Below are 24,970 nucleotides of genomic sequence, written 5' to 3'. Positions count from 1 at the left end.
ACTGAGGAATTGGGTTTTCGGAAAGCTGAACACCATAACCAAGCTTTATTCTTGAAGTTAGGATGGAGATTGATCACTGAACCGGCCATGTTGTGGGCCAGAATTTTAAAAGCCAGGTATTTCCCAAAATTGTCTTTCTTTGACCCCCTTACTCGAGCTAGAAAAGATTCATGGACTTTGAATAGTATTTCACATGTTATTCCTCAATTGGAAAAGTTTGTAATCAAAAAGATTGGCAATGGTAAAACCACCCATTTCTGGTTTGATAAATGGGTTCCCTCCATCTCAGGTAATCTCCCTCATTCTTCTAAACACCCACTTACTACCTCTGACAGGGTGAAATAAGTAGGTATTTTTAAAGAAGGCACCGAATGGAAAATTGAATCTATCAATAACTGTATCCCTCTACATCTTTCATCTCGTATCCAACCCTTGAACACTTCAGATTCTGAGGATAGATGGTGGTGCCTTAAGGCCAAGAACGGTAACCTCACCACCAAATTCGTTGCACATGAATTAATCTCACTTTCTGCTAATGATTCTTTTGATTTTATTTCTTGGTGGAAATTCTTTTGGAAATTTCAGATTCACCCAAAATTTAAGTTCTTCTTCTGGCGTTTGATAAATGCAGGAATCCCTACCAAGGCTACTCTATCGAAATGGATCCAGATTGAATCCTCCTATGCTCTTTGTGGAAATGGTGTTGAATCTTCATGGCAACTTTACTTATCTTGTGATTGGGTTAAACACATTTGGGAGGTAGGACCCTTGGGGTTAAGAACTGATTTCCTGGTATTTGAAGGTCTGAAACATTTCTTTTTGTTTTTTATCTTCAGTTAAAGTCTGTTAAACAAGATGTTTTATGGTTTTTTAGCGTATTTATCATTACGTGTTAGTACATTTGGACAGTTAGGAACAAAGTAGTTATTGGCTCGGAGAAGCCTGATCCAAAGTGGATTATGGATCACATCCACAAATGGTTGTTTGATCTAAAATTATTCCCCCTACCCTCCTTTTCATCCCAGGCTGTAATACAACAGAGTCCATTGGTCTCCCTTAACACATATTCTTTTAACTTACCCTTGCTCAATTTCCATGTTTTAATCTATGTAGGAAACCATATACCTGGACTGAATGTAGCAGGGTCGTCCTATATCTTTTTTATAAATGGAAGGTTTAATTTTTTTGCTGCAGGAAACATCCGAACTACTGAAGAGCTAGTTCCAGACCTTTTTGGGATTCGAAAAGGACTTGACCATGCTGCCAGCATTGGGTTGAAGATTAAAGAAATTTGGTGTGCCAACAAAAGGATCACTGATGTTCTTCCATCTCCAACCAAATGCCCCTGGCCTTGGAATCTTTGTAAGGACCTATTATATATATCGGACTGATAAACCCAAAATCACACCGGCCAATCACAAGCAGCCATGTGTCCTAACCCAAGGAGGTGGACCATCCCAGGCCCGGTGGAGAACCAGCTCTGATACGATCCACAAGCGCGGCCATGAGCTCGGACCAGACAGGCACGGCCATAGGCGTGGACCAGAGACGGGTGCAGACCAAGAGAGGAGCGTGGACCAAGAGAGGGGCGCGGACCTAGATGGGTGCAGTCCTAGATGGGCGCAAACCTAGATGGGTGCGGACCAGAGACGGGGGCGGACCTAGATGGGCGCGAACCAAAGGCGAGCGCAAACCAAGGCACACAAGCGCAAACCGAAGCGGATCGAGGCCCAGGGACGCGGACCAGGACAAAGCACGGACCGAAGTAGATTGATGCCCAGGGGCGCAGACCCAGGGCACAAGCGCGAACCGAAGTAGATCGAGGCCCAGGAGCCTGAACCCAAGGCACAGGCGTGGACTCCTCACGGGCGTCGACCCCCCATGGGCGCGGACTCCCTTGGGCTCGAACCCCTATGGGCGCAAACCCCCATGGGCACAGATTGCCTATGGGCGTGGACTGCCTAGGGGCATGGACCTCAGACAGGCATGGACCTAAACTCGGGTACAGATCTGACCGCGGACGTAGACCCTGACATAAGACCAGGCCACTACTGCCGCCATCAACAAGACATGCACCATCTCAAGGACTCTGGATCACCACTTACCAGCCACGTCGTCCCTGACGGACTCAAACACCAAAGACCTTATCCAACAAGTGCAAACGTATATCTACTAAGGACATCAACCCTACTGGGACACTACCTCCCTTAGGGAGACATCCAACCAAGGAAGAACCCTGCTACCCAAGGACTCTATCAACTACGAGGATTACTCGCCATCGACTGGGACTCTCCACACCGCCACACTCTACTATAAAAGCAGAGGTATTCCACCCCATCAACCCATCTGGAATATCTTGAATTCTAACTATTCATCTATTTGCCCAGAGAGATCTACTTAGGCATCGGAAAGTCCTAGGCCGGAACCACACTGGTTCTCCTTTGTCACCCTGGTCCTTTTGCAGATTACGGCACTCGAGGAACCACCGAACGATTTCTTGACGCAACACGGACTTATCTCAAGATGTACATTATAGGACTCTAGAAGAAACTTTTTGTCTATCTATAGCAATGAACCTGGCTAAGAATGCCCACAATATGAACTCTGTCATTTCCCACTATGTTTAATATATATATTTTCCATAAAAATAAAAAAATAAAACAATGGTGTCAATGTAATACTACAAGATGTTTCCAGCCAAACAAACAAAAAAATGAAAAAGAAACTTGTAGGACTACATTTTTCCTCATGGATCCAGTTTCCAGCCAAACAAACACACAAGAAAATGAAAAGAAAATTATAGGACTAAATTTTTCCTCAAGGGACCCATGGTGTCAATTCTGATGTGAGGTCATGATTAGACTATGGGTTCATCATTAACTTCCACCCCTATTGGACATAGTAGAAAATACCCAAAACCAATCCAATAATAGGATCAAATCCCATTGAAGAAGAGATTCTCTTTTCACCATAGTGAAGAGAAACATGGTTCCAAAATTCTATTAATGGCTAATGGGTCCTCCATTTCTGTGCTACCTCAGAGAGTGATAGTGTTGAAGACCCTTCTTCACTTAAAACCCTGGCTGCTGCATCCTTGAGCTCCCTCATCCTACTTCTCACACTCTGCCCTTCTTCTCCTTCCATTAGACTCCTCACCACCTTTGCAATCTCTTCTTGCCCAATAATTCCATCTTCTCTCTCTTTGGGCCTCAATGCCACCTTCATGTCCTCCACTAGCATCACTGCATTCATCCTTTGCTCTGCAAAGAGTGGCCAAGCAATCAAAGGCACACCATGGACAATGCTCTCCAAAGTTGAGTTCCACCCACAATGAGTCAAAAACCCTCCAGTCGAACCATGGTTTAGAACTTGGATCTGAGGAGCCCATGAGGGCACCACAAGCCCTCTTCCTTTGGTCCTCTCCAAGAACCCTTTTGGTAGGTACGAAAATGGATCCTCAATGCTTTGGGCATTAAAGAAGTTGGCTTGCACAGATTTACGAGTTGGGCTTCTAATAACCCATAAAAATCTTTGCTCACTTTGTTCCAATCCAAAGGCCAATTCATTGAGCTGCCCTGGTGACAAAACTCCTCCACTCCCAAACGAAACAAACACAACAGACCCATCTGGTTGATCATCCAACCACTTAAGACATTCATTTGGATCACCCTCATCTCCTGAACCGGTTCTTATGAGTGGTCCAACCGGATAGATTGGTTGGGTGCACAACTCTCCACCTTCCATAAAAGCCTTGATTGCACCCGGTTCCAAATCCATGAAACTATTCAATAAAATACCATCAGCCAATAAAACACCTCTACATAAGCTAAGAATACATGAATAGGCTTCATTCTTTCGATCCTGAATCGGGTGAAACAAATCACTTCCATGAATCGGTACACACCCGGGTAATTTAACCGGTTCGGGTAGGTCTCTATACTCACAAGAGTACATCTCATCTAGCTTTGGCAAATAAAAGAACAACCATAATGAAATAGCTGGACCGGGAAAGAAGAGGTAAGACAAAACCTGGAATTCCTTGGCGACTTCGAAGGCATCAATCCCAAATGGATCAACAACTAAGGCAGAGAGACGAGAAGTGGTACTTAAGTCCTTCTTAAGTACGTCGCAAAGAGAGGGAAGACAAGGAGCAACGGTGAGACGAATGCGAACTTCGGGAGGTACATCGGAGGAGAGATCATCAAGATTAACAGGTGGGAGTAACACAAAATTTATGGTTTTAGGGAGGGAATGAAGGACTTCTTTCTGGGCTTTGGGGAGAGGACCATCCCATGGGATAATGAAGGTAACTGAGAAGTGGTGATAAAGAACGAGTCGTTTTGCAAACTCGGCTAGTGGGATGAGGTGACCCATCCCTGGTGAGGGTAGGATGACAATTTGAGTAGCTTTCTCTGCTTCTTCTTCCATGATGATTAGGGTTTGGATATAGAATTGTTTGTGAGGAGCTATCTCAAGGTAAAGTCAGTTAATATAGACAGTGGGGGATTATTTTGCTTTCTAAGTTATACCATTTTTGTGTATTGGATTGGTTTAGTAGGATAAGACTTTGAGTGGTTATCCAATTGAGAAAAAAGTGGTGGAGGGTGAAAGTGGAGTTCTCGCTAGAATCTTTGATGAATCTGTGATGTCAGCACTAGCGTATGAGGTATCCACTTTCTGCATTATTAGTTGTGGCTTGTCAGTTTTATCTCCAACTGTGAGGGCCGGGTTGGGCCGGGTTTTATATAACCCTAGCTTAACCCTGAGTCATGATCTTAGCTCAACCCAAGCCCAACCCTGACCCCGGGTTGAGATTCGCATCCCAGGCCCAATCTTGTCGGACTCAGTCCAACCCAGTTCGGCCCTGATTGACCTTGATCGAGCCGGGATTGGTTGATGTACCATGATTTTTGTTAGGGCCTTGTTGGCCCTAATTGACCAGTCTCATGTAATTGGTTATTGGTTTGTTTCATACTCAATTGACTATTAGACTTTTTGTCTGATTAAAAAACTTAACCCAATCTTAAAATTTTAAATACTTTTGTTCAATAGATAATTAGTCTTTTTTTTTTTTTGGGGTAAACCAATAGACAATTAGATATTAAACAAAAATTATAAAATGTAATCAGTAAATTGTAAAGCATAACCTAATACAGGCCAGGCCGGGCTAGGCTTAGCTCGAGGCCTCAACCTTGGCCCAACCCAACCCTGACCCCGGGCTTGAAAATTTCAAACCTAACTCGCCTTCAGGGTTGAAAAATCTAGCCCAGGCTCTGTTTGGGCTCAAGGCAGGCTCGGGCCGACAGGCCCAAACTTACACCCCCAAGTTCAACCCTCCCCTGCAGCCTGGAGTTGAGCGGCCATCATGTTGTCCTCAACTAATAGGCCACCACGTGGAATTAATGTCGATCGGATGGTAGATGGGGATCTGGCATTTTTATTTTATTTTGAGCGGCAATTTTGAATTTTGAATTTTAATTGTCTTCATCTATCAACCATCTGATCGCATTACTTCCACATGGCGGCCTGTGAGTTGAGCACAGCACAATGGCCTCTCAACCCTATGCCGCAGGGGATCCAAATCCATACAATGCGTACCAAAAAAAAGAAAAAGGTAGAAAAAGGAAATGAGAAGAAAATGATACTGAAATAATAGAATATTCCCTTCTTCCTTGTTCAGTATCATTATCTTCTCATTTCTTTTGTCTACCTTTTTCTTTTTCTTGGTACGCATTGTATGGATTTGGATACTCTGCGGCCTGGGGTTGAGCGGCCATCGTGCAGCGCTCAACTCACAGGCCCCCATGTGGAAGTAATGCCGATCCAATGGTTGATAGATGAAGACAAATCTTCCCCTATCTTCTCATTGGTTCTTCTCAACTTTTATTATCACTTGTTATCCTATTTGGCATGTAAGGAACGTAGTTAGTAAATTCATGTATTATACGTGTATAATATGTGGATCCGAACGTTTAATTCAAAAATCTAATTTTTTTCGTATAAGTCATCAGATACGAATTTATATGCGATTTTTATGGTTGGAAGTATTATACACGTATAAAATGCGTATGATTAGTAACTTGTAGAGAATAGAAATCAAGGGAAGTAGTACTGTTGTAACAGAACATCGAAAAGGGGTAGTGAATTATCAATAGGACTTGAGATCAATGGGATGAATCTACTGCCATTCCGGTACTAATAATCTGATCTGAAAACTAGAAAAGGTTGAAGAAGATGAAGAAGAAGAAGGGATGGTGTACTTGTTGCTCATCAGTGACTTGTTATCTAATGAGAAACAATTGATTTTGATATTCCTCTTCAATAAATTTTTTCCAGCTCTTTTACATGATCTCTTGTTTTGTTCAATACATGTGAGAATATTAGGAAGGGTTGTGGCAAGGTCTCAATTGGGTATTATCATTGAAGCATGGTTTGTGGCATGGTTTCATGGTTACTTGTAAATTTCAAACTTTACTTGTTGGGTCTTTAGCTCAATTGGTAGAGCACTTGGAACATGAGGATGTCTCAAGCATGTTCCAAGGGGATGGTGGTTCAAATCCACCAAGACTCTTTTTATTCAATTGTTCATAGAAGACAATCATGAGCATCATACAATGTTTGCTTCTTTGTGTTTTTTTTTTTTTTTTTTTTTTCCCTTTCTTCTTTTGTTGATAGTTTGAATGAATTTTGTTGCTTCTCTGGTTTAGAAGATGGAAAAATAAATGAGACATTTTCTATTTATATTCTTTAAAACTTTTGTTTATCTAATCGATCCATAAACTTTTGCAATTTATAGTGTTAATGGTATTTCGGTAATTTATAGTAACTTATTAGTGCATCACAGTCTCTTTTTTTTAATATACACTTTATTTGAATTTTTAATAACTTTTAGAGAAAATTACTTGGACACCCCCTGTACTATGGCCTAATTACTTGGTCTCCCCAACGTTTGGAACAATTATTTGAACATCCCCTGCAGTTTAGCATTTCTTTCAAGTAGGTCAAGTCTTTTAGTTTAGTTATGATGTCACCGGTTAAATTTTTTGTAATGCCTAAACTACAATTAAAAGATACTGAAGTGACATTTTTACCCCCTTCTTCTTCTTCTTCCTGCAACCAAAAAAAAAAAAAAACCAGCAGCCATGGCTGCTGTTTCACAAACCATTAGGGCATCTTGTGAGCATACCGTGGCCAGGTAAAAAAGCCCTAACTTTTACCATAAATCCTTGCTGAAACACTATCTCTTATATGTAACCCTAACCTGGAAACTCCACCGCAAGCCACAGCATTAACAACGAAGGTGGTGCCAACAACACAACAAATTGGGCAAGAAGAAGAGTGCCAAAGGAGGGATAATCGGTTTCTGTTTGACGAATCGATCTCATCCTTGATCTCTTCCACTTCAGACTCCTCTTCCTCTAACGAATCTTTTGCCCTCTCTTTATTTTCTCCTTTTCACATTACTACCTTCGTTTTGAGTTTTCCAAGTTGCATATGGCAGATGGGTTTTGCATCTTCTGGTGTTTCAAAAGTAATTTATTGTAGGACACTGGGGCAGGGATAATGGGTTTTTCTTCTATTGTTTTTTCTTTGGTGGGTAAGGGAGGTTTTGGTTTCTTGTGCTATAGGTGGGGTTGAGAATGGGAATTTTGTGGTAGATTTAAGGAGATAATTTGTGGGTTTGTGTCAATATTGTTATATTTTAGGGGATTTGTGGTGGTTTTGGACTTGAGATTGGTGGTTTTCAAGTCCAGTGTAGTGGTTTTGAGAGCGGAAACTTTTAAGTGGTTCAGTTCAAATTCGAAAGTTCGCAACAGTTTGGCTATTTGAGAGCATTTCAGAAGCAGATCGAACACCTTTGGATGCAGTTATTTATTTCTTTGGAATGATGAAGGACAAAAGGTGGAAGATCCCAAAGCAATTGCCCATATTTTTGCTGGGTTTTTGGAGGACCTCTTTACTTCTTCTAAACCCTTGGAGGCCAATTTCATTGAATGCTTGTTTCCTGCTGTCCTTTCTCAGGGGGAGATGGGGTCCCTTTGTTTCCCCCCAACCATGGACGAAATCAGGAAGGTTGTCTTCTCCTTTGGCCCTCTGAAAGCTCCTGGAATCAATGGTTTCAATGCTGGTTTTTTTCAAAAATTCTGGGAGCTGGTTCATCTAGATCTTTTGAACTTAGCCTTGGACTTTTTTAACACTGGTCACATCCCTAGCGGACTTAACCATACCCTAATTTGTCTTATCCCCAAATCTGATAATGCTTCACATGTTGGGGACTTCAGACCAATTAGTCTCTGCAATGTTACATATAAGATCTTATCTAAACTTATTGCCACCAAACTCAGAGGCACTCTTCAGTCTTTTATCTCTCCCTTTCAGGCTGCCTTCATTCCTGGTAGGGAGATAACAGATAATATTATTATTGCTCAGGAAATTTTTCACTTTCTTAAGCACACTAGAGGTAAAGTGGGTTATGGTGCCATAAAAATCGATATGTCAAAAGCCTACGACAGGATTGAATGGGACCTAATTATCTCTATTTTTAAATTTTTGGGATTTGTAGAAAAATGGTCCAATTTAATTTTTGTTTGAATCTCTTCTACTTCCTTCTCTATTAAAATGGATGGTAGTCCTTTAGAATTTTTTCATGCTTCTAGGGGTATTCGACAAGGGTGCCTCCTTAGCCCTTACCTCTTTATTGTGGCTATAGAAGTTCTCTCCCGACTTTTTACGGCCTATCGGGACCTGAACATGTTTCACGGAGTGAAAATTTCTAGATCAGCTCCGAAAATCTCTCATCTCCTTTTTGCTGATGATATTTTCATCTTTTTTCGTGCAACTCATGACGATCTACTCACTATTAAAGCCACACTGGATCCTTTTTCTGATCTCTCTGGACAAGAGATTGACCCTTCCAAAAGTGGGATTCACTTCAGTAGAAATGTTCCCGCATCTGAAAGACGATCCCTCAATTCTCTAATTGGTATTAAGGAGATAGATGTCTAAGGACTCAATCTACCTAGGTACTAACCTTTTTCATGGCAGGTCCAAAGTTAAGGAATTAGAAAGGGTGGTATCTAGAATGCAAAGGAAGTTATCCTCTTGGAAGACCAATTTTCTATCTTATGTTGGACGCAATGTACTTATTCAATCCGTTTTGGCATCAACTCTGGCATACTTAATGAATTGCTTCCTCTTCCACCTTAAAATTTGTCGAAATATTGACTCCCTCAGCCTTAATTTTTGGTTGGGGAATGGTAGCAGCCACAAGAAAAAAACTTCCCTCATTTCTTGGGAAAGAATGTGCACCCCTAAGACTATTGGGGGATTGGGTTTTCGGAAAGCTGAACACCATAACCAAGTTTTACTCTTGAAATTAGGATGGAGATTGATCACTGAACCGGCCATGTTGTGGTCCCAAATTTTAAAAGCCAGGTATTTCCCAAAATTGTCTTTCTTTGACCCCCTTACTCGAGCTAGAAAAGGTTCGTGGACTTGGAATAGTATTTCACATGTTATTCCTCAACTGGAAAAGTTTGTGATCAAAAAGATTGGCAATGGCAAAACCACCCATTTCTGGTTTGATAAATGGGTTCCCTCCATCTCAGGTAATCTCTCTCATTCTGCTAAACACCCACTTACTACCTCTGACAGGGTGAAATTAGTAGATAGTTTTAAAGAAGGCACCGAATGGAAAATTGAATCTATCAATAACTGTATCCCTCTACATCTTTCATCTCGTATCCAACCCTTGAACACTTCAGATTCTGAGGATAGATGGTGGTGCCTTAAGGCCAAGAACGGTAACCTCACCACTAAATTAGCTGCACATGAATTAATCTCACTTTCTGCTAATGATTCTTCTGATTTTATTTCGTGGTGGAAATTCTTTTGGAAATTTCAGATTCACCCAAAATTTAAGTTCTTCTTCTAGCGTTTGCTAAATGCAGGAATCCCTACCAAGGCTACTCTATCGAAATGGATCCATATTGAATCCTCCTGTGCTCTTTGTGGAAATAGTGTTGAATCTTCATGGCACCTTTTCTTATCTTGTGATTGGGTTAAACACATTTGGGCAGCAGGACCCTTGAAGTTAAGAACTGATTTCTGGAATTTGGAAGTTTGAGACAATTCTGTTTGTTTTTTATCTTCAGTTGAAGTCTATTAAACAAGATGTTTTATGGTTTTTTAGCGTATTTATCATTATGTGTTATTACATTTGGACAGTTAGGAACAAAGTAGTTATTGGCTCGAAGAAGCCTGATCCAAAGTGGATTATGGATCACATCCACAAATGGTTATTTGATCTAAAATTATCCCCCCCCCCCTTAACATCCTAGGCTGTAATACAACAGAGTCCAGTGGTCTCCCTTAACACATATTCTTTTAACTTACCCTTGCTCAATTTCCATGTTGTAATCTGTGTAGGATACCATATAGCTGGACTGAATGTAGCAGGGTGGTCCTATATCTTTTTTATAGATGGCAGGTTTAAGTTTTTTGCTGCAGGAAACATCCGAACTACTGAAGAGCTAATTCCAGACCTTTTTGGGATTCGAAAAGGACTTGGCCATACTGCCAGCATTGGGTTAAAGGTTAAAGAAATATGGTGTGCCAACAAAAGGATCACTGGTGTTCTTCCATCTCCAACCAAATGTCCCTGGCCTTGGAATCTTTTTAAGAACCTATTATATATATCGGACTTATCTCAAGATGTACATTATAGGACTTCAGGAGACACTTTTTGTCTATCTATAGCAATGAATCTGGCTAAGAATGCCCACAATATGAACTCTATAATTTCCCATTATTAATATATATATTTTGTATTTTCCATCAAAAAAAAAAAACAATGGTGTCAATGTAATTAATACTAGAGGATGTTTCCAGCCAAACAAATAACAAAATGAAAAAGAAACTTGTAGGACTACATTTTTCCTCATGGATCCAGTTTCCGGCCAAACAAACACACAAAAAAATGAAAAAGAAAATTATAGGACTAAATTTTTCCTCATGGAACCCATGTTGTCAATTCTGATGTGAGGTTATGATTAGACTATGGGTTCATCATTAACTTCCACCCCTATTCGACACAGTAGAAAATACCCAAAACCAATCCATTAATAGGATCAAATCCCATTGAAGAAGAGGTTCTCTTTTCACCATAGTGAAGAGAAACATGGTTCCAAAATTCTATTAATGGCTAATGGGTCCTCCATTTCTGTGCTACCTCAGAGAGTGACTGTGTTGAAGACCCTTCTTCACTTAACACCCTGGCTGCTGCATCCTTGAGCTCCCTCATCCTACTTCTTACACTCTGCTCTTCTTCTCCTTCCATTAGACTCCTCACCACCCTTGCAATCTCTTCTTGTCCAATTATTCCATCTTCTCTCTCTTTGGGCCTCAATGCCACCTTCATGTCCTCCACTAGCATCACTGCATTCATCCTTTGCTCTGCAAAGAGTGGCCAAGCAATCAAAGGAACACCATGGACAATGCTCTCCAAAGTTGAGTTCCACCCACAATGAGTCAAAAACCCTCCCGTCGAACCATGGTTTAAGACTTGGATCTGAGGAGCCCATGAGGGCACCACAAGCCCTCTTCCTTTGGTCCTCTCCAAGAACCCTTGTGGTAGGTACGAAAATGGATCCTCAATGCTTTGGGCATTAAAGAAGTTGGCATGCACAGATTTACGAGTTGGGCTTCTAATAACCCATAAAAATCTTTGCTCACTTTGTTCCAATCCAAAGGCCAATTCATTCAGCTGCTCTGGTGACAAAACTCCTCCACTCCCAAACGAAACAAACACAACAGACCCATCTGGTTGATCATCCAACCACTTAAGGCATTCATTTGGATCACCCTCATCTCCTGAACCGGTCCTTATGAGTGGTCCAACCGGATAGATCGGTTGGGTGCACAAATCTCCACTTTCCATAAAAGCCTTGATTGCACCCGGTTCCAAATCCATGAAACTATTCAATAAAATACCATCAGCCAATAAAACACCTCTACATAAGCTAAGAATACATGAATAGGCTTCATTCTTTCGATCCTGAATCGGGTGAAACAAATCACTTCCATGAATCGGTACACACCCGGGTAATTTAACCGGTTCGGGTAGGTCTCTATACTCACAAGAGTACATCTCATCTAGCTTTGGCAAATAAAAGAACAACCATAATGAAATAGCTGGACCGGGAAAGAAGAGGTAAGACAAAACCTGGAATTCCTTGGCGACTTCGAAGGCATCAATCCCAAATGGATCAACAACTAAGGCAGAGAGACGAGAAGTAGCAGTACTTAAGTCCTTCTTAAGTACATCGCGAAGAGAGGGAAGACAACGAGTAACGGTGAGACGAATGCGAACTTCGGGAGGTACATCGGAGGAGAGATCATCAAGATTAACAGGTGGGAGTAACACAGAATTTATGGTTTTAGGAAAGGAATGAAGGACTTCTTTCTGGGGTTTGGGGAGAGGACCATCCCATGGGATAATGAAGGTAACTGAGAAGTGGTGATAAAGAACGAGTCGTTTTGCAAACTCGGCTAGTGGGATGAGGTGACCCATCCCTGGTGAGGGTAGAATGACAATTTGAGTAGCTTTCTCTGCTTCTTCTTCCATGGTTATTAGGGTTTGGATCTAGAATTGTTTGTGAGGAGCTATCTCAAGGTAAAGTCAGTTAATATAGACAGTGGGGGATTATTTTGCTTTCTAAGTTATACCTTTTTTGTGTATTGGATTGGTGTAGTAGGATAAGACTTTGACTGGCCACCCAACTGAGAAAAAAGTGGAGGGTGGAAGTGGAGTTCTCTCTAGAAACTTGATGAATCTGTGATGTCAGCACTAGCGTATGAGGTATCCAATTTCTGCATTATTGGTTGGGACTTGTCAGTTTTATCTCCAACAGTTCAACAAGGGGTGAAATAGGGTCGAGTTGGGTCGGGTTTTTTATAATCCTATTCTAATCTTGAGTCATGATCTTAGGTCAACCCAAGCCCAACCTTCAACCCGGGTTGAGATTCTCATCCCAGCCCAATCCTATCGAACTCAACCCAACCCAGTTCGGCCTTGATTTACCATGATTTTAGTTAGGGTCTGGTTGGCCCTGATTGACTAGCCTCATGTAATTGGTTATTGGTTTGTTTCATACTCAATTGACTATTAGATTTTTCGGCGGATTAAAAAACTTAGTCTAATCGTAAAATTTAAATACTTTTGTCCAATAGATAATTAGTCTTATTTTTTTTTTTGGTAAACCAATAGATGATTAGATATTAAACAAAAATTGTAAAGCATAACCTAACACAGGGCCGGGCCAGGCTAGGCTTAGCTCGACGCCTCAACCTTGACCCAACCCAACCCTGACCCCGGGCTTGAAAATTTCAACCCTAACTCGCCTTCAGGGTTGAAAATTTTAGCTCAGGCTCTGTTTGGGTTCAAGGTAGGCTCGGGCCGACAGGCGCAAACTTACACCCCCTAAATTCAACCCTCCCTTGCGGCCTGGAGTTGAGCGGCCATCATGCTGCCCTCAACTCATTGTCCACCACCTGGAATTAATACCGATCCAATGGTTGGTAAATGGTGGTCTGGCATTTTTTTATTATTATTTTGAGCAGCAATTTTGAATTTTGAATTTTGAATTGTCTTCTATCAACCATTGGATCGCATTACTTTCTCATGGCAGCCTGTGAATTAAGCGCAGCATGATGGTCGCTCAACCTCAGGTCACAGGGAATCCAAATCCATACAATGCGTACCAAAAAATAGACAAAGGAAATGAGAAGAGAAAGATACTAAAATAATAGAATATTCCAATTTAAGATTCTATTGACTTTTTGGGTTGATACTTGTTCCGTATGGTTAATAAAATCTTATAATTTTATTTCTAATTTTTGTTTTATGTGTAACCAATTTTCTTTTCCTTATTAAAGCAAATATCAACCATTAATAAAGCATAAGTTCGAAATAAAATTATAAGATTTTATTAACCATACGGAACAAGTATCAACCATTAAACTCAATGGCATCTTAAATTGGAATATTCTATTAGTTCAGTGTCATTATCTTCTCTTTTCCTTTGTTTACCTTTTTCTTTCTTTTTTTTTGGCACGCATTGTATGGATTTGGATCCTCTGCGGCCTGGGGTTGAGCGGCCATAATGCTGTGCTCAACTCACAGGCCGCCATGTGGAAGTAATGCCGATCCAATGGTTGATAGATGAAGACAAACCTTCCCCTATCTTCTCATTGGTTCTTCTCAACTTTTATTATCACTTGTTATTTTATTTGGCATGTAAGGAACATAGTTAGTAAATTCGTGTATTATACGTGTATAATACGTGAATCCAAACATTTAATTCAAAATTCTATTTTTTCCCGTATAAGTCGTTAGAGATGGATTTATACGCGATTTTTATGGTTGGAAGTATTATACACGTATAAAATGCGTACGATTAGTAACTTGTAAATAATAGAAATCAAGGGAAGTAGTAGTGTTGTAACAGAACATAGAAAAGGGGTAGTGAATTGTCAACAGAACTTGAGATCAATGGGATGAATCTACTGCCATTCCGGAACTCATAATCCGATCTAAAAACTAGTAAAGGTTGAAGAAGATGAAGAAGAAGAAGGTTAGAAAGAATAGGAAGAAGGGATGTTGTACTTGTTGCTCATTAGTGACTTGTTATCTAATGAGAAACAATTGATTTTGATATTCCTCTTCAACAAATTTTTTCCAGCTCTTTTACATGATCTCTTGTTTTGTTCAATACATGTGAGAACATTAGGAAGGATTGTGGCAAGGTCACCATTGGATATTATCATTGAAGCATGGTTTATGGCATGGTCTCATGGTTACTTGTAAATTTCAAACTTTATTTGATGGGTCTTTAGCTTAATTGGTAGAGCACTTGGAACATGAGGATGTCTCAAGCATGTTCCAAGGGGATTGTGGTTCGAATCTACCAAGACCTATTTTATTCAATTGTTCATAGAAGAAAATCATGAGCATCATACAATGCCTGCTTCTTTGTGTTTTTTTCTTTCGTTTTTTTTTGTTGATAGTTTGAATGAATTTTGTTACTTCTCTGGTTTAGAAGATGCAAAAATAAATGAGACATTTCCTATTTATATTCTTTAAAACTTTTGTATGTCTAATGAATCCATAAACTTTTGTAATTTATAGTGTTAATGGCATTTTTGTAATTCATAGTAACATATTAGTGCATCGCAGTCTCTTTTTTTTAATATACACTTTATTTAAATTTTTAATAATTTTTAATGTCTTAACATCATTGATTTTATATGGATTATAGTATAAATAGTATTTCTATAATTTATGGTAACCATTACAAACTGTTGCAGAAACAGGTTTTATCAAACACCTTTATAATACTAAAAGTATTCTGAATATGTTCCTGGAACAGGTTTATCAAACACCATTTTGCAACCCAGAAACATTATTCTATAAACAAAAACACCAAAATATGTTTTTGATGAGAAACGAATCAGAAACACGCATAAGTTATCAAACGGTGCCTAAATATGTTTATTTAAAAAAATAACCATAAATTTTGATTTATGGTAACAAGAACACTTGAAATGTAAGAGATCTATCAAACGGTTTTTCTGCGTACAGAAACACCAGAAACATAACGCGGTTTTAGCTCCCGACTCCCGAAGACCCGAACAACGAAGTCACTGAAACCTGAATAACTCCCCAAACCCTCGTCCCCCACTACCTCTCTCATAGTCGCGGATGCCAAAACCTTAGCCCCCATCTTCTCCGTCATCGTTCCCGGGTGATTTTAGGTTGGGGACTAAGGTTCTTCAAGAGATCAACGATTGCAGCGACCTGCAAAATTGGAAGCTCCAACGGCAATTACAGCGGCAGTCGGTTCCTCTTCTCCATATCTTCTCCATCGACGATTGTAGAGACCTGCGAACTCAAAACCGTGTTTAACTTTATAGCAATGTCTGTCCGTATAGAATAGATTTGATATTATAGAGAGAGAGAGATTGGGAAGGAATCGATCCTCTCCTTTTTGAGATTTAGATTGCCATTTCAGTCAAAGCTTTTGAGGATCAGCAAGAGAAGTGGGAAAGTATTTTCTCACATATGCACACATGGTTTTGACTTGAATATTTTTCCTATCTTTCCTTTAGCTACTGATTTGAATGAGAATAGTTAACATAAATCAAATTGTTGCATGAAAAAAAAGAGATTGGGGAGGGGGGAAAAAAAACTATTAGGAGCTCCTACACTTTGAGTGAACGATGTTGATTTAGCATCGAGGAAGGTAGAGGAAGCAGGTCTATGCCATGACTTCACTACCTTTTTCCTTAGTAGGATTTGCGTTTTATGTCTATACTAACTTTTACTCCAAAAACTATTTAAGCAAATAGAGAATTTTATGTAGTGGATTTTATTTCTGTTGAAATTTCTGTTCTTAAGCAAATAGAGAATTTTAAATAGTGGGTTTTATTTCTGTTGAAATTTATGTTCTATTATTGTGTTTATTAGGTGTACATCTCTACTATATCCTGAATATATGCCCGTATTTTTGTTTCCAGATTTTTACAGAGCAACTGTATCAAACACGTACCGTATCATTGTTGTACGCGTTATGTTGCACTGGATTTTTTAAAAGTATTATTGTCGTCTAGTCCATTTAATTGTTGTACGTATCCGTACCCGTTCAATTGCCATTCCTGAACTTACTAACTATGACTAAAGAACAAGGTGGTTCAAGGATTAGCGAAAGCTGATCCTCTTTTGATAATTCGGTCTGTAAATAAGTGGCTCTCAGATTTGAACATCTATCCCCCATCTATAGATCCAAGTACATCTATAATCCCTTCATACATAATCCCCCTTCATACATACAACCTCCCCCCCCCCCCTCTTTTTATATCTATTGTTTCTAATCAGGTATTCAAATATCTTGTGTTAATTTATGCAGGCATTTCTGACCTTGAATTAGGATTAACTGGTTGGACTTTTTGCATTTTGATAGCTGGACAGGACACTCTAACATCTGTAGGTTACTTAACAATGTAACATCAAAGGACAAGATGGAAGCAGAACTTTTCAGTATCTTGACGGGGTGGAGCATGCTAGGAAAGCAAAGATCAAACTCAAAGAGATTTGGTGCAATTGTAGAGATCTCAATGACCTTTTACATCCCACTGATCGATTACATAAAAGTTTCATGGAACTTGGTTAATACCTTTCTTGAGTTAGCATACCTAACTAGTAATTTCACCAATAGTAGTTTTCTTTGGAATAGGGATGATAATATCTTTCATGCAGTAAAATCTCTAGCTTATAAAGCAATGGTAGACAAATGTATACATCCGACTGGCGACTATGTAAATCTTTTTTCTTCTCTATAAATAGTTTGTTTTGTTCATCAATAAAAAAAGGGGAAAGTTTTCATACACGGCTGTGTAAGCCGTGTTATGTGAGAGGGTCTCTCACAGAATTGGAAAAGTCATAAATCCCCTCCCATTAATTAATGTCTTGAAACTCCCACCCTCTCACATATACAGTTTACACGACCGTGTATGAAAACTTTTCCCAAAAAAAAAATATGATGTAAAAACCTTTTCATGTCATTTTATATACCTCAAGGAAATTGTGACAAAAAAAAAATACATTTTATACATTGTTTAAGATTTAAACAGTTGATCACAAATGTCTTGTAGATATATGAATCTGTTTAAATGTGTATAATTCGCATATATGGATTCTTTACGTGGACTACTTATATAGTTGTATATATGGGTGCTTTACTTCGACTATTTGTAGGCGGAAATGATACTAAATTAGAATTTTTTAGATCCTTATAAAGAACCGATCCTCACGTAATAGGATATTTGAATCAACTATTATAATGCAGGTTTAGGCATATCTCGTTTGTGCACATTGCAAGCGAAGCACTTCCAACGATTCACAATACTTGAACACGGAACCTGTAGAAGTAAGAATCAATCTTCACTCAATGCTTTGATAGCTAATATCACAATGGAATCCTCCCTCGAATGATGGCAACCTCCAACAGTTGGAGAGAGAGTGTCTATGATTTGGGAGAGAGCTCTCTATCAAATTGTATGAGATAATAATGACTTGTACACTTTTCTCTCGTCTTATGGTTATTATATAGCCAAGCCACATTCATTTCTTACTTTAGTCTGGTAGAGTCAAATGGTGCGATCCTATTGGGTTGTACACCAAGGCAACCCACATTGAGTCACACTCAATCAGCTAATTAAGTTAATTGTCCACAAGCACATCCTTAGTATTGTATAGTCAGAAAACTCATAATTGATAGCAAACATTATGTGTAGGTCCCTCCACCTTACAATCTCTCACAACGGAACTCAGGGCATGGAATTAAAATATTTTCACTACCCTAGTTCACAATTATGGTTGCATTCATTAATTTGAAGTGCAGCCTAGAACTTATGTGCTTATACAAAAGAAACCAAATTAGATGGCTTCTTCCTCTTTTCTTCCTTTTGTTTGTTTTTTCAAAAATGCTAATCTTACAACCCATTTGCTGTGTAAAAAATAATTTTTTATTTTCTAACCTCCATATTTTATGTGATTTCTAATGTGAAATAATCTATAAGATAGGGTTTTTATTTTGGATTCAGATTTTCTTCACCTATTGTGAAGGGAAAATCTCCATACACCATGGAGATCTAGACCCCTTGATTAGCATGTGAAAAGGTATTTTTGATCCTATACAAAAGGGTGTGAGAATTAATCACACAAGAGTTCACATCACCAGTGGAGAGAAGATTCTCTCTTCTCCACAGGTGAAGAAAAACTTAGGCCTAATTTGGTATGAGTTCTATTTCAATTTCATGAGGTGATTTCTATTTTGAAAATTGTTTGGTTTGATTTTTGCACCATATTTCAGTGAAAATAAGTCAAATGAAATAGAAATTTTGAAAAAGCTAAGGAGTTGTTTCAATTTTGAAATTGACTTCACTTTTGCACTTTAATGGGCACATGAATGATTAATTTGATGGGCAAAGCAGTAATTTTATATTAAAAAAAAAAAAACACCACCTTTCTTCTCCTAAAGGTCTCACCACCACCACCACCATCCCCTCTTTCCGGCCCCACCACCACTTCTATCCCCGTCGCTACCACCACGACCCTCTCCCAATGAAATATATAGAATTTACTCTTGGAAATTGAACTACCAAATGGATTTCTTATTCTTGAATTATTTCAATTGATGCAACCAAAACAATTTCAATTTCTTGATAAAAAAAAAAATTTACTTGTTGATTATTTCATGCAATCCGAAATTGAAATAGAAATCATACTAGATCTGGCCTTAATTCTTGTATTTGTAGAATGAGATTTTCTCTTCTTTTTTTTCTTTTTGGTTGAAAGAAAACCTATTGATCAGAAGAGTCATTACAAGTGCTTCTGCATTATAGAGTTACAGAAGCCACGAAGTGGTAAGTGGCCAAACTATCGGAAACTCAACCGATAGGGCGACCTGGCCAAAGAGTCCGCCACAGAATTGGAGGATCTTGGAACATAAGAAAAACAGCAAGAAACAAAAGACTGTTGCAGATGAAAAATATCTTGACAGATGCTATAAATCTCGATCTCCAGAGGTGACTTAGAGCATAATTGGTTAACCAGATTATAACAATCCGATTCAACCAATATCTGGTTGAAACCATTCGTAGCAGCGTGGAGTAGACCAGATCTAATAGCATAAGCCTCTCCAATAATAGCTGACTCGCATTGTAGGCCATAGGAATAAGCCGAAACCCTAAAGGCCAAGATGATTTCCAAAAATAAGACCAATACCTCCACGTTTTGACTCTTTATTCCAAGCCGCATCACAGTTTATTTTGACAACATGAGGAGGAATAGGAGTCCATTGAGATCTGATCATTCTCTGTGGATTTGAAGGGTTGTCCATGATAGGAGGGGGGTCTTAGAACCACTTTCTGTAGCTGCCCAGAATTCTTGATAAGCCCTTTCAGCAACTTTAATAACTTCTTCTGGAGACCATTGGTGTTTCTTAAAGATGAGATCATTACGGGCTCTCCATAAATACCAAAAAATAAAAGATGCCAGGGAAAACCAATCTTGAACTTGCTTTTTATCAGATTGGAATATGGGATCCCAACAAGTAAACCAATCACTTAAAGTAGGGGATTCAATTTGAAGAGTTAAATGAGCAAGAGGAGAGCCAAACCACACCGCCCTAGAAAAGGGACAAGAAAGAAAGATATGACCCACCGATTTCTTCTGATGACCACATCTTAGACATGAAGGATCTAAAGGAATATTTCTGTCCACTAGACCTTCACCTGATGCAATACCATCAGCACAACTTTTCCATAAAAACATCTTAATTTTAGGTAAGGTATGAGCATTCCAGATCCTTTTCCAATAGAACTCTTTCATCAAAGGATAAGCTTTATGAGATGATGAAGAGGAGGGCCTGTTATGAGAGAGCATATCCTTGCGGTTATTGAGAAGATGGTACATAGAGCGAACAGAAAACATACCTGATTTGGAACCTCCCCAAACCAACTTATCCGCTTGTGGATAGAGACTAAGTTGGATTTTAAGAATTTCTTGTTTATCGACAGGTAGGAAGAAAGCATCAAGAAGATCAAATCTCCAAGTCCTTGTTCTTTGATCAATCAGCTCCGAGACTTTCTCCAACTGACAATCGACTGGTTTAATAGAAAGGATTTTAAAATTTTTGGAAGTAGGAATCCAATTATCGTTCCAGATAGAAATGTCCTCTCCATTTCCTACTATCCAAAGAAGGCCAAGAGAAAGGCAACTGCGACCTCTATGATGCTACGCCATCCCCAAGATGGTTGATGTCCCAACTTAGCCTGCAGAAAATCACCATTTGGAAAATAAATACTTTGATCAATCTTGCCCATGGAGATTCTAGAGAAGACCAAAGCCGCCAAGCTGTTTTAGCAAGCAAAGCTTGGTCATGAAGGTGTGGATCTCTGAAGCCAAAGCCGCCCTTTTGTTTAGATTTACAAAGCCTATCCCAAGAAACCCAGTGTAATTTGCGATTATCTAAAGAATCCTCCAAAAAAAAATTCGAAGATGCCTTTTTAATGTCATCGAGGATAGACTTTGGAACTTTGAAGTGAGACCTTGCAAAGTTTGTCATTGGAAGAACTTAGGATTTAATTAGCACTTCTTTGCCGGCCATAGAGAAAAGAGATTTTTTCCAGCCTTGTAATTTGGAGAGGGTACAATCTTTGAAGTTCTGAAAAAGAATTTTCTTAGAAACACCAAATTCAGTAGGTAAACCCAAATATTTAGAAGGCCCATCCTCATATGGAATTTTTAGGACTCTAGAAAACCATCTTTTGAATTTGTTGTGGGAATTAGGGCTGAAGACGATGCAAGATTTTTTCAAATTGATTTCCTGGCCAGAGGCATTGCAATCGAGATCAAGGCAAGATTTCCAGGCTAAGATTTCTTTAATATAGGCCCTGTCAAATAAAAGGCAATCATCTGCGAATAAAAGATGAGAAATTTGATCTCCTCGATTTTTAACTCTTATTCTTTGAATATCTCCTTTAGAAATCGCCTTATTGATTATGGAAGAAAGAGCTTGAGCACATATGATAAAAATGGCCGGTGAGAGAGGGTCACCTTGTCTGATACCACGAGAAGGAGAAATGTGGCCACATTCTGAGCCATTAATCAAGAGGCTATAGGAGGCCAATTTAATACAGGACATGACAAGGTTAATCCATGCAACAGAGAAACCCAAAGTGAGAAGCATCTTTTCGATAAAAGACCAATTCACTCAGTCATATGCTTTTCGCATATCAAGCTTAATGGCCATAAGTTGAGAATGGCATTTTCTTTTTCGATGTTTAATATAATAAAATAAGTCATGCGCTATAAGGATATTGTCAGAAATATACCTACCAGGAATAAAAGCTGACTGAGAATGACCAATCACCAAATCCAAAACTTTTTTTAGGCGCAAAGCAATCAACTTTGTAATGATCTTAACCATCACCGAACAGAGACTGATAGGGCGGTATTGATCTAGAGAATCAGCATCCTTGGATTTAGGTATAAGACATATGAGAGTTCTATTCAAAACCGTAGAAAGATTGCCATTGATAAAGAAGTCCCCCACAAATGCAAAAATATCCTCTTTGAGAAAATCCCAGTATTTTTGGAAGAATTTTGGAGGAAACCCATCAATACATGGCGATTTTAGAGGAGCCATAGAGAATAACACAGATCTCACCTCCTCAAGATCAGGGATTTTGTAAAGAGATGAATTCATCTCTTCTGAGATTAGTGGTTGTTTTCCTTGGGTAACCTCCAAAATAGCCGCTTCATTAGTTGGTTCTTCTTTGAAAAGATCCTTGAAGTGGTTGTAAAGAAGATTTTGAACCTCGCCATCAAATTGTGTCCAAGACCTATCTGGATATTTTAATTTTAGAATTTTATTATGATGTCGCCTCTTGAGAGTCACCACATGAAAAAACTTTGAATTACAATCTCCTTCTCTTAGCCAATCAATTCTGGATTTTTGTTTCCAGAATATTTCATCCTTTTGAAACTCCTGCTCAAGGGCCGAAATGATCTCAGTTTCTCTATCTTGAGAGAATTTATCAATTGGTTGAGATTGAAGATCTACCAAAGCATCCTTCAATTTCTGAATTTTGACATGGATATTTCCAAAACAATTACGATTCCATCTTTTAAAGATAATCTTAGAGTTATCGAGCTTCTTATAGATTTTTTTAGCAGGAGAACCAGAGGGAGAGAAGCACCATCCTTGTTTTGCCACTTTGCCACAGTCTGGGAGAGTGAACCACATTTCCTCAAACCTGAAAGGTCGAGCCTGTTTAGGTTTAATGCCGAAAGTATTGACAATGATAGGAGCATGGTCCGAACCAATGGTAGCTTTAACTAGTACAACATAATCAGGGAAGTCCTGCAACCAAGTCGGATTAGCAAAACCTCTATCCAATCTAATCCGAATATTTTCAGAGCCCAACCTTTTGTTATTTCAAGTGTAGAGAGGCCCATTATATCCCAAGTCAATTAAGTTACAGTCATCAATAAAACTTCAAAAAGCATCACAGTCTTTGTTACGAGACTGACTACCACCAGACTTCTCCATCCAGGAAAGATAAGAATTGAAATCACCTACCATGAGCCAACTATCATGCCTTTGAGAACCAAAAGATGAAGAAATGCAATCCCAAATACCTTGCCTGAGGTGTTTCTTAGTTTCCCCGTAGACACAAGTAAGGAAGAAAGAGGGGTAACCCTGGAGAGACTTTAGCATCAATAAAATTATTTGTAGAAGTGATTATATCAATCTAAACATCATTCCACCAAAGTAAAGCAGGCCGCCAGCAGTATTGATAAGGTCAACAACAAAACAGCCATGAGGAGGAAGCTTCCTTCTAAAATTCTCAAACCTTTGTCTATTCTTTTTTGTCTCCATCAGGAACAGAATGTGAGGTCTTTCAGACTTGAGGAGATTCTTCAGAGTTTGAATTGTCAAGGGGCTCCCCAAATCTTGACAATTCCAGCTTAAAATTTTCATGATGACCCGTGGGGTTGATTTCCCCCAGCCACAACGGGGCCGTATGATAAAAAATGCTGAGAATCTGTATTTTCATCTTTGATCATCAAATCAACCTCATCATTAATGCATGTTTCCTTATCAAACTCCCTACGAGGTCTCTTAGGAGAGGGTGACATCTAAACCAAGGATTGATCGAAATTAGAGTGGTGATGGATTGGTTGTGAAAGATTTATTGGATTTGGGTTAGTGGGTGGAGGTTCATTAAGGTTAAGTGGAGTGGGTATAAGTGGTTGAGGTAAAGTTGGTATATGGGCATTAGGATTTATAGAGGAAGGAGAGCAATTAATGATAGGGTTGGATAGGGACATGTTGGAGAGATAAGGGAGAAGATTCAGGATTGTTTGAGAAATTTCAGGGTGTTGAAGAAGATGAAAGGCTGAGATTGATTGAAGTTGTGAGGTGGAGATTGGCATGTCATTAAAGTGCATGGAAATAGGGCAATCTTGCATGGAAATAGGGGAATCTGATGTATTGGGAACCAAAGGCCGTTATGGATGAGTGATAGACAAGTTCGAGGTAACATGTGGAGACTGAACAGAAGAGTGATTAATGATAGGTGCAGAATGTGTACCTCGAGAAACACGATTAGCATTTTGGGAGATGAAAGGGCAGTATGGTAGCATGCTGGTCGGAGTATTGACGGGAGTAGCGGAGCTCGTCGCCGGAGTGGGATGAGAAACCGGGAAACTTTAATTGATGTTGCCAGAGTTAGCAGCGTCAATCCCTTGGAAACCTTAGTAGGGGTTTTTTCACATACCCAAACATCTGGAATTATTCCCCTAATATTAAAGTTATAATGGCGTCGAATAAACTCCGGACAAGGTGGCACTGCTGCACATCTGTGGATGCTTCGGTGACGAAGTTCTTCATCATATAATTTAGTACAATGTTGTTCTTCATGATCAATGATACCACAGTAGAAACAAAACAATGGAACCTTTTCATATTTGATGAGTAACATATGAGATGATCCATCCCTTCTTTGAAGCCTATAATGTTGTTTGATTGCCTTTGTAATATCTAAAAGAACTCACAGCCTTATGTAGTACAATCTGCTTCCACCTTTAAAAGAGTGAATAATCATCGTTGTTGATGGCGAACCAAATCTGATTGTTATTTTTGCAGCAAAATCCAAATTTAAAAGTTCTTCTGGGACTGCATGCAATTGTATCCAAAAAAGAGAATGAGTAAAACTACAATCATTGCTGGGGCGCCACTTCTCCAGGATGATGAGATTATTTGAGACTGACTAGAGGCCTTCATTGATGACATTTTGCAAATCTAGGCCATGCTGAAAATGGAACAGATAAAGATCTTTATCA

General features: G+C 39.2%; 2 protein-coding genes and 1 long non-coding RNA gene across 3 annotated transcripts; all 3 read right to left on the bottom strand.

Moving 5' to 3' along the window:
* Nucleotides 1-2,968: 2,968 nt before the first annotated feature.
* LOC122645628 (hydroquinone glucosyltransferase-like) lies at nt 2,969-12,647 on the bottom strand. The gene is made up of 2 exons (XM_043838946.1): nt 11,180-12,647; nt 2,969-3,018 (listed from the first exon to the last, which is right to left on the bottom strand). Exon 1 carries the CDS (start codon nt 12,623-12,625, stop codon nt 11,204-11,206), a length of 1,422 nt encoding a protein of 473 aa, XP_043694881.1. The 5' UTR covers nt 12,626-12,647; the 3' UTR covers nt 2,969-3,018; nt 11,180-11,203.
* Nucleotides 3,010-4,429, bottom strand: LOC122645000 (hydroquinone glucosyltransferase-like). The gene has a single exon (XM_043838355.1). It carries the CDS (start codon nt 4,426-4,428, stop codon nt 3,010-3,012), a length of 1,419 nt encoding a protein of 472 aa, XP_043694290.1. The 5' UTR covers nt 4,429.
* On the bottom strand, nt 7,596-23,964 carry LOC122645629. Its single transcript, XR_006330490.1, has 3 exons — nt 23,955-23,964; nt 22,544-22,546; nt 7,596-7,727 (listed from the first exon to the last, which is right to left on the bottom strand). It is a non-coding gene; the product is annotated as an uncharacterized LOC122645629 (long non-coding RNA).
* Nucleotides 23,965-24,970: the final 1,006 nt, after the last annotated feature.

The sequence above is a fragment of the Telopea speciosissima genome, chromosome 11 (assembly GCF_018873765.1).
Source record: "Telopea speciosissima isolate NSW1024214 ecotype Mountain lineage chromosome 11, Tspe_v1, whole genome shotgun sequence".
In the NCBI taxonomy this organism is placed as follows: domain Eukaryota; kingdom Viridiplantae; phylum Streptophyta; class Magnoliopsida; order Proteales; family Proteaceae; genus Telopea; species Telopea speciosissima.
The sequence above is the reverse complement of the archived record's forward strand: the minus strand, read 5'-3'. Positions and strand labels throughout refer to the sequence as shown.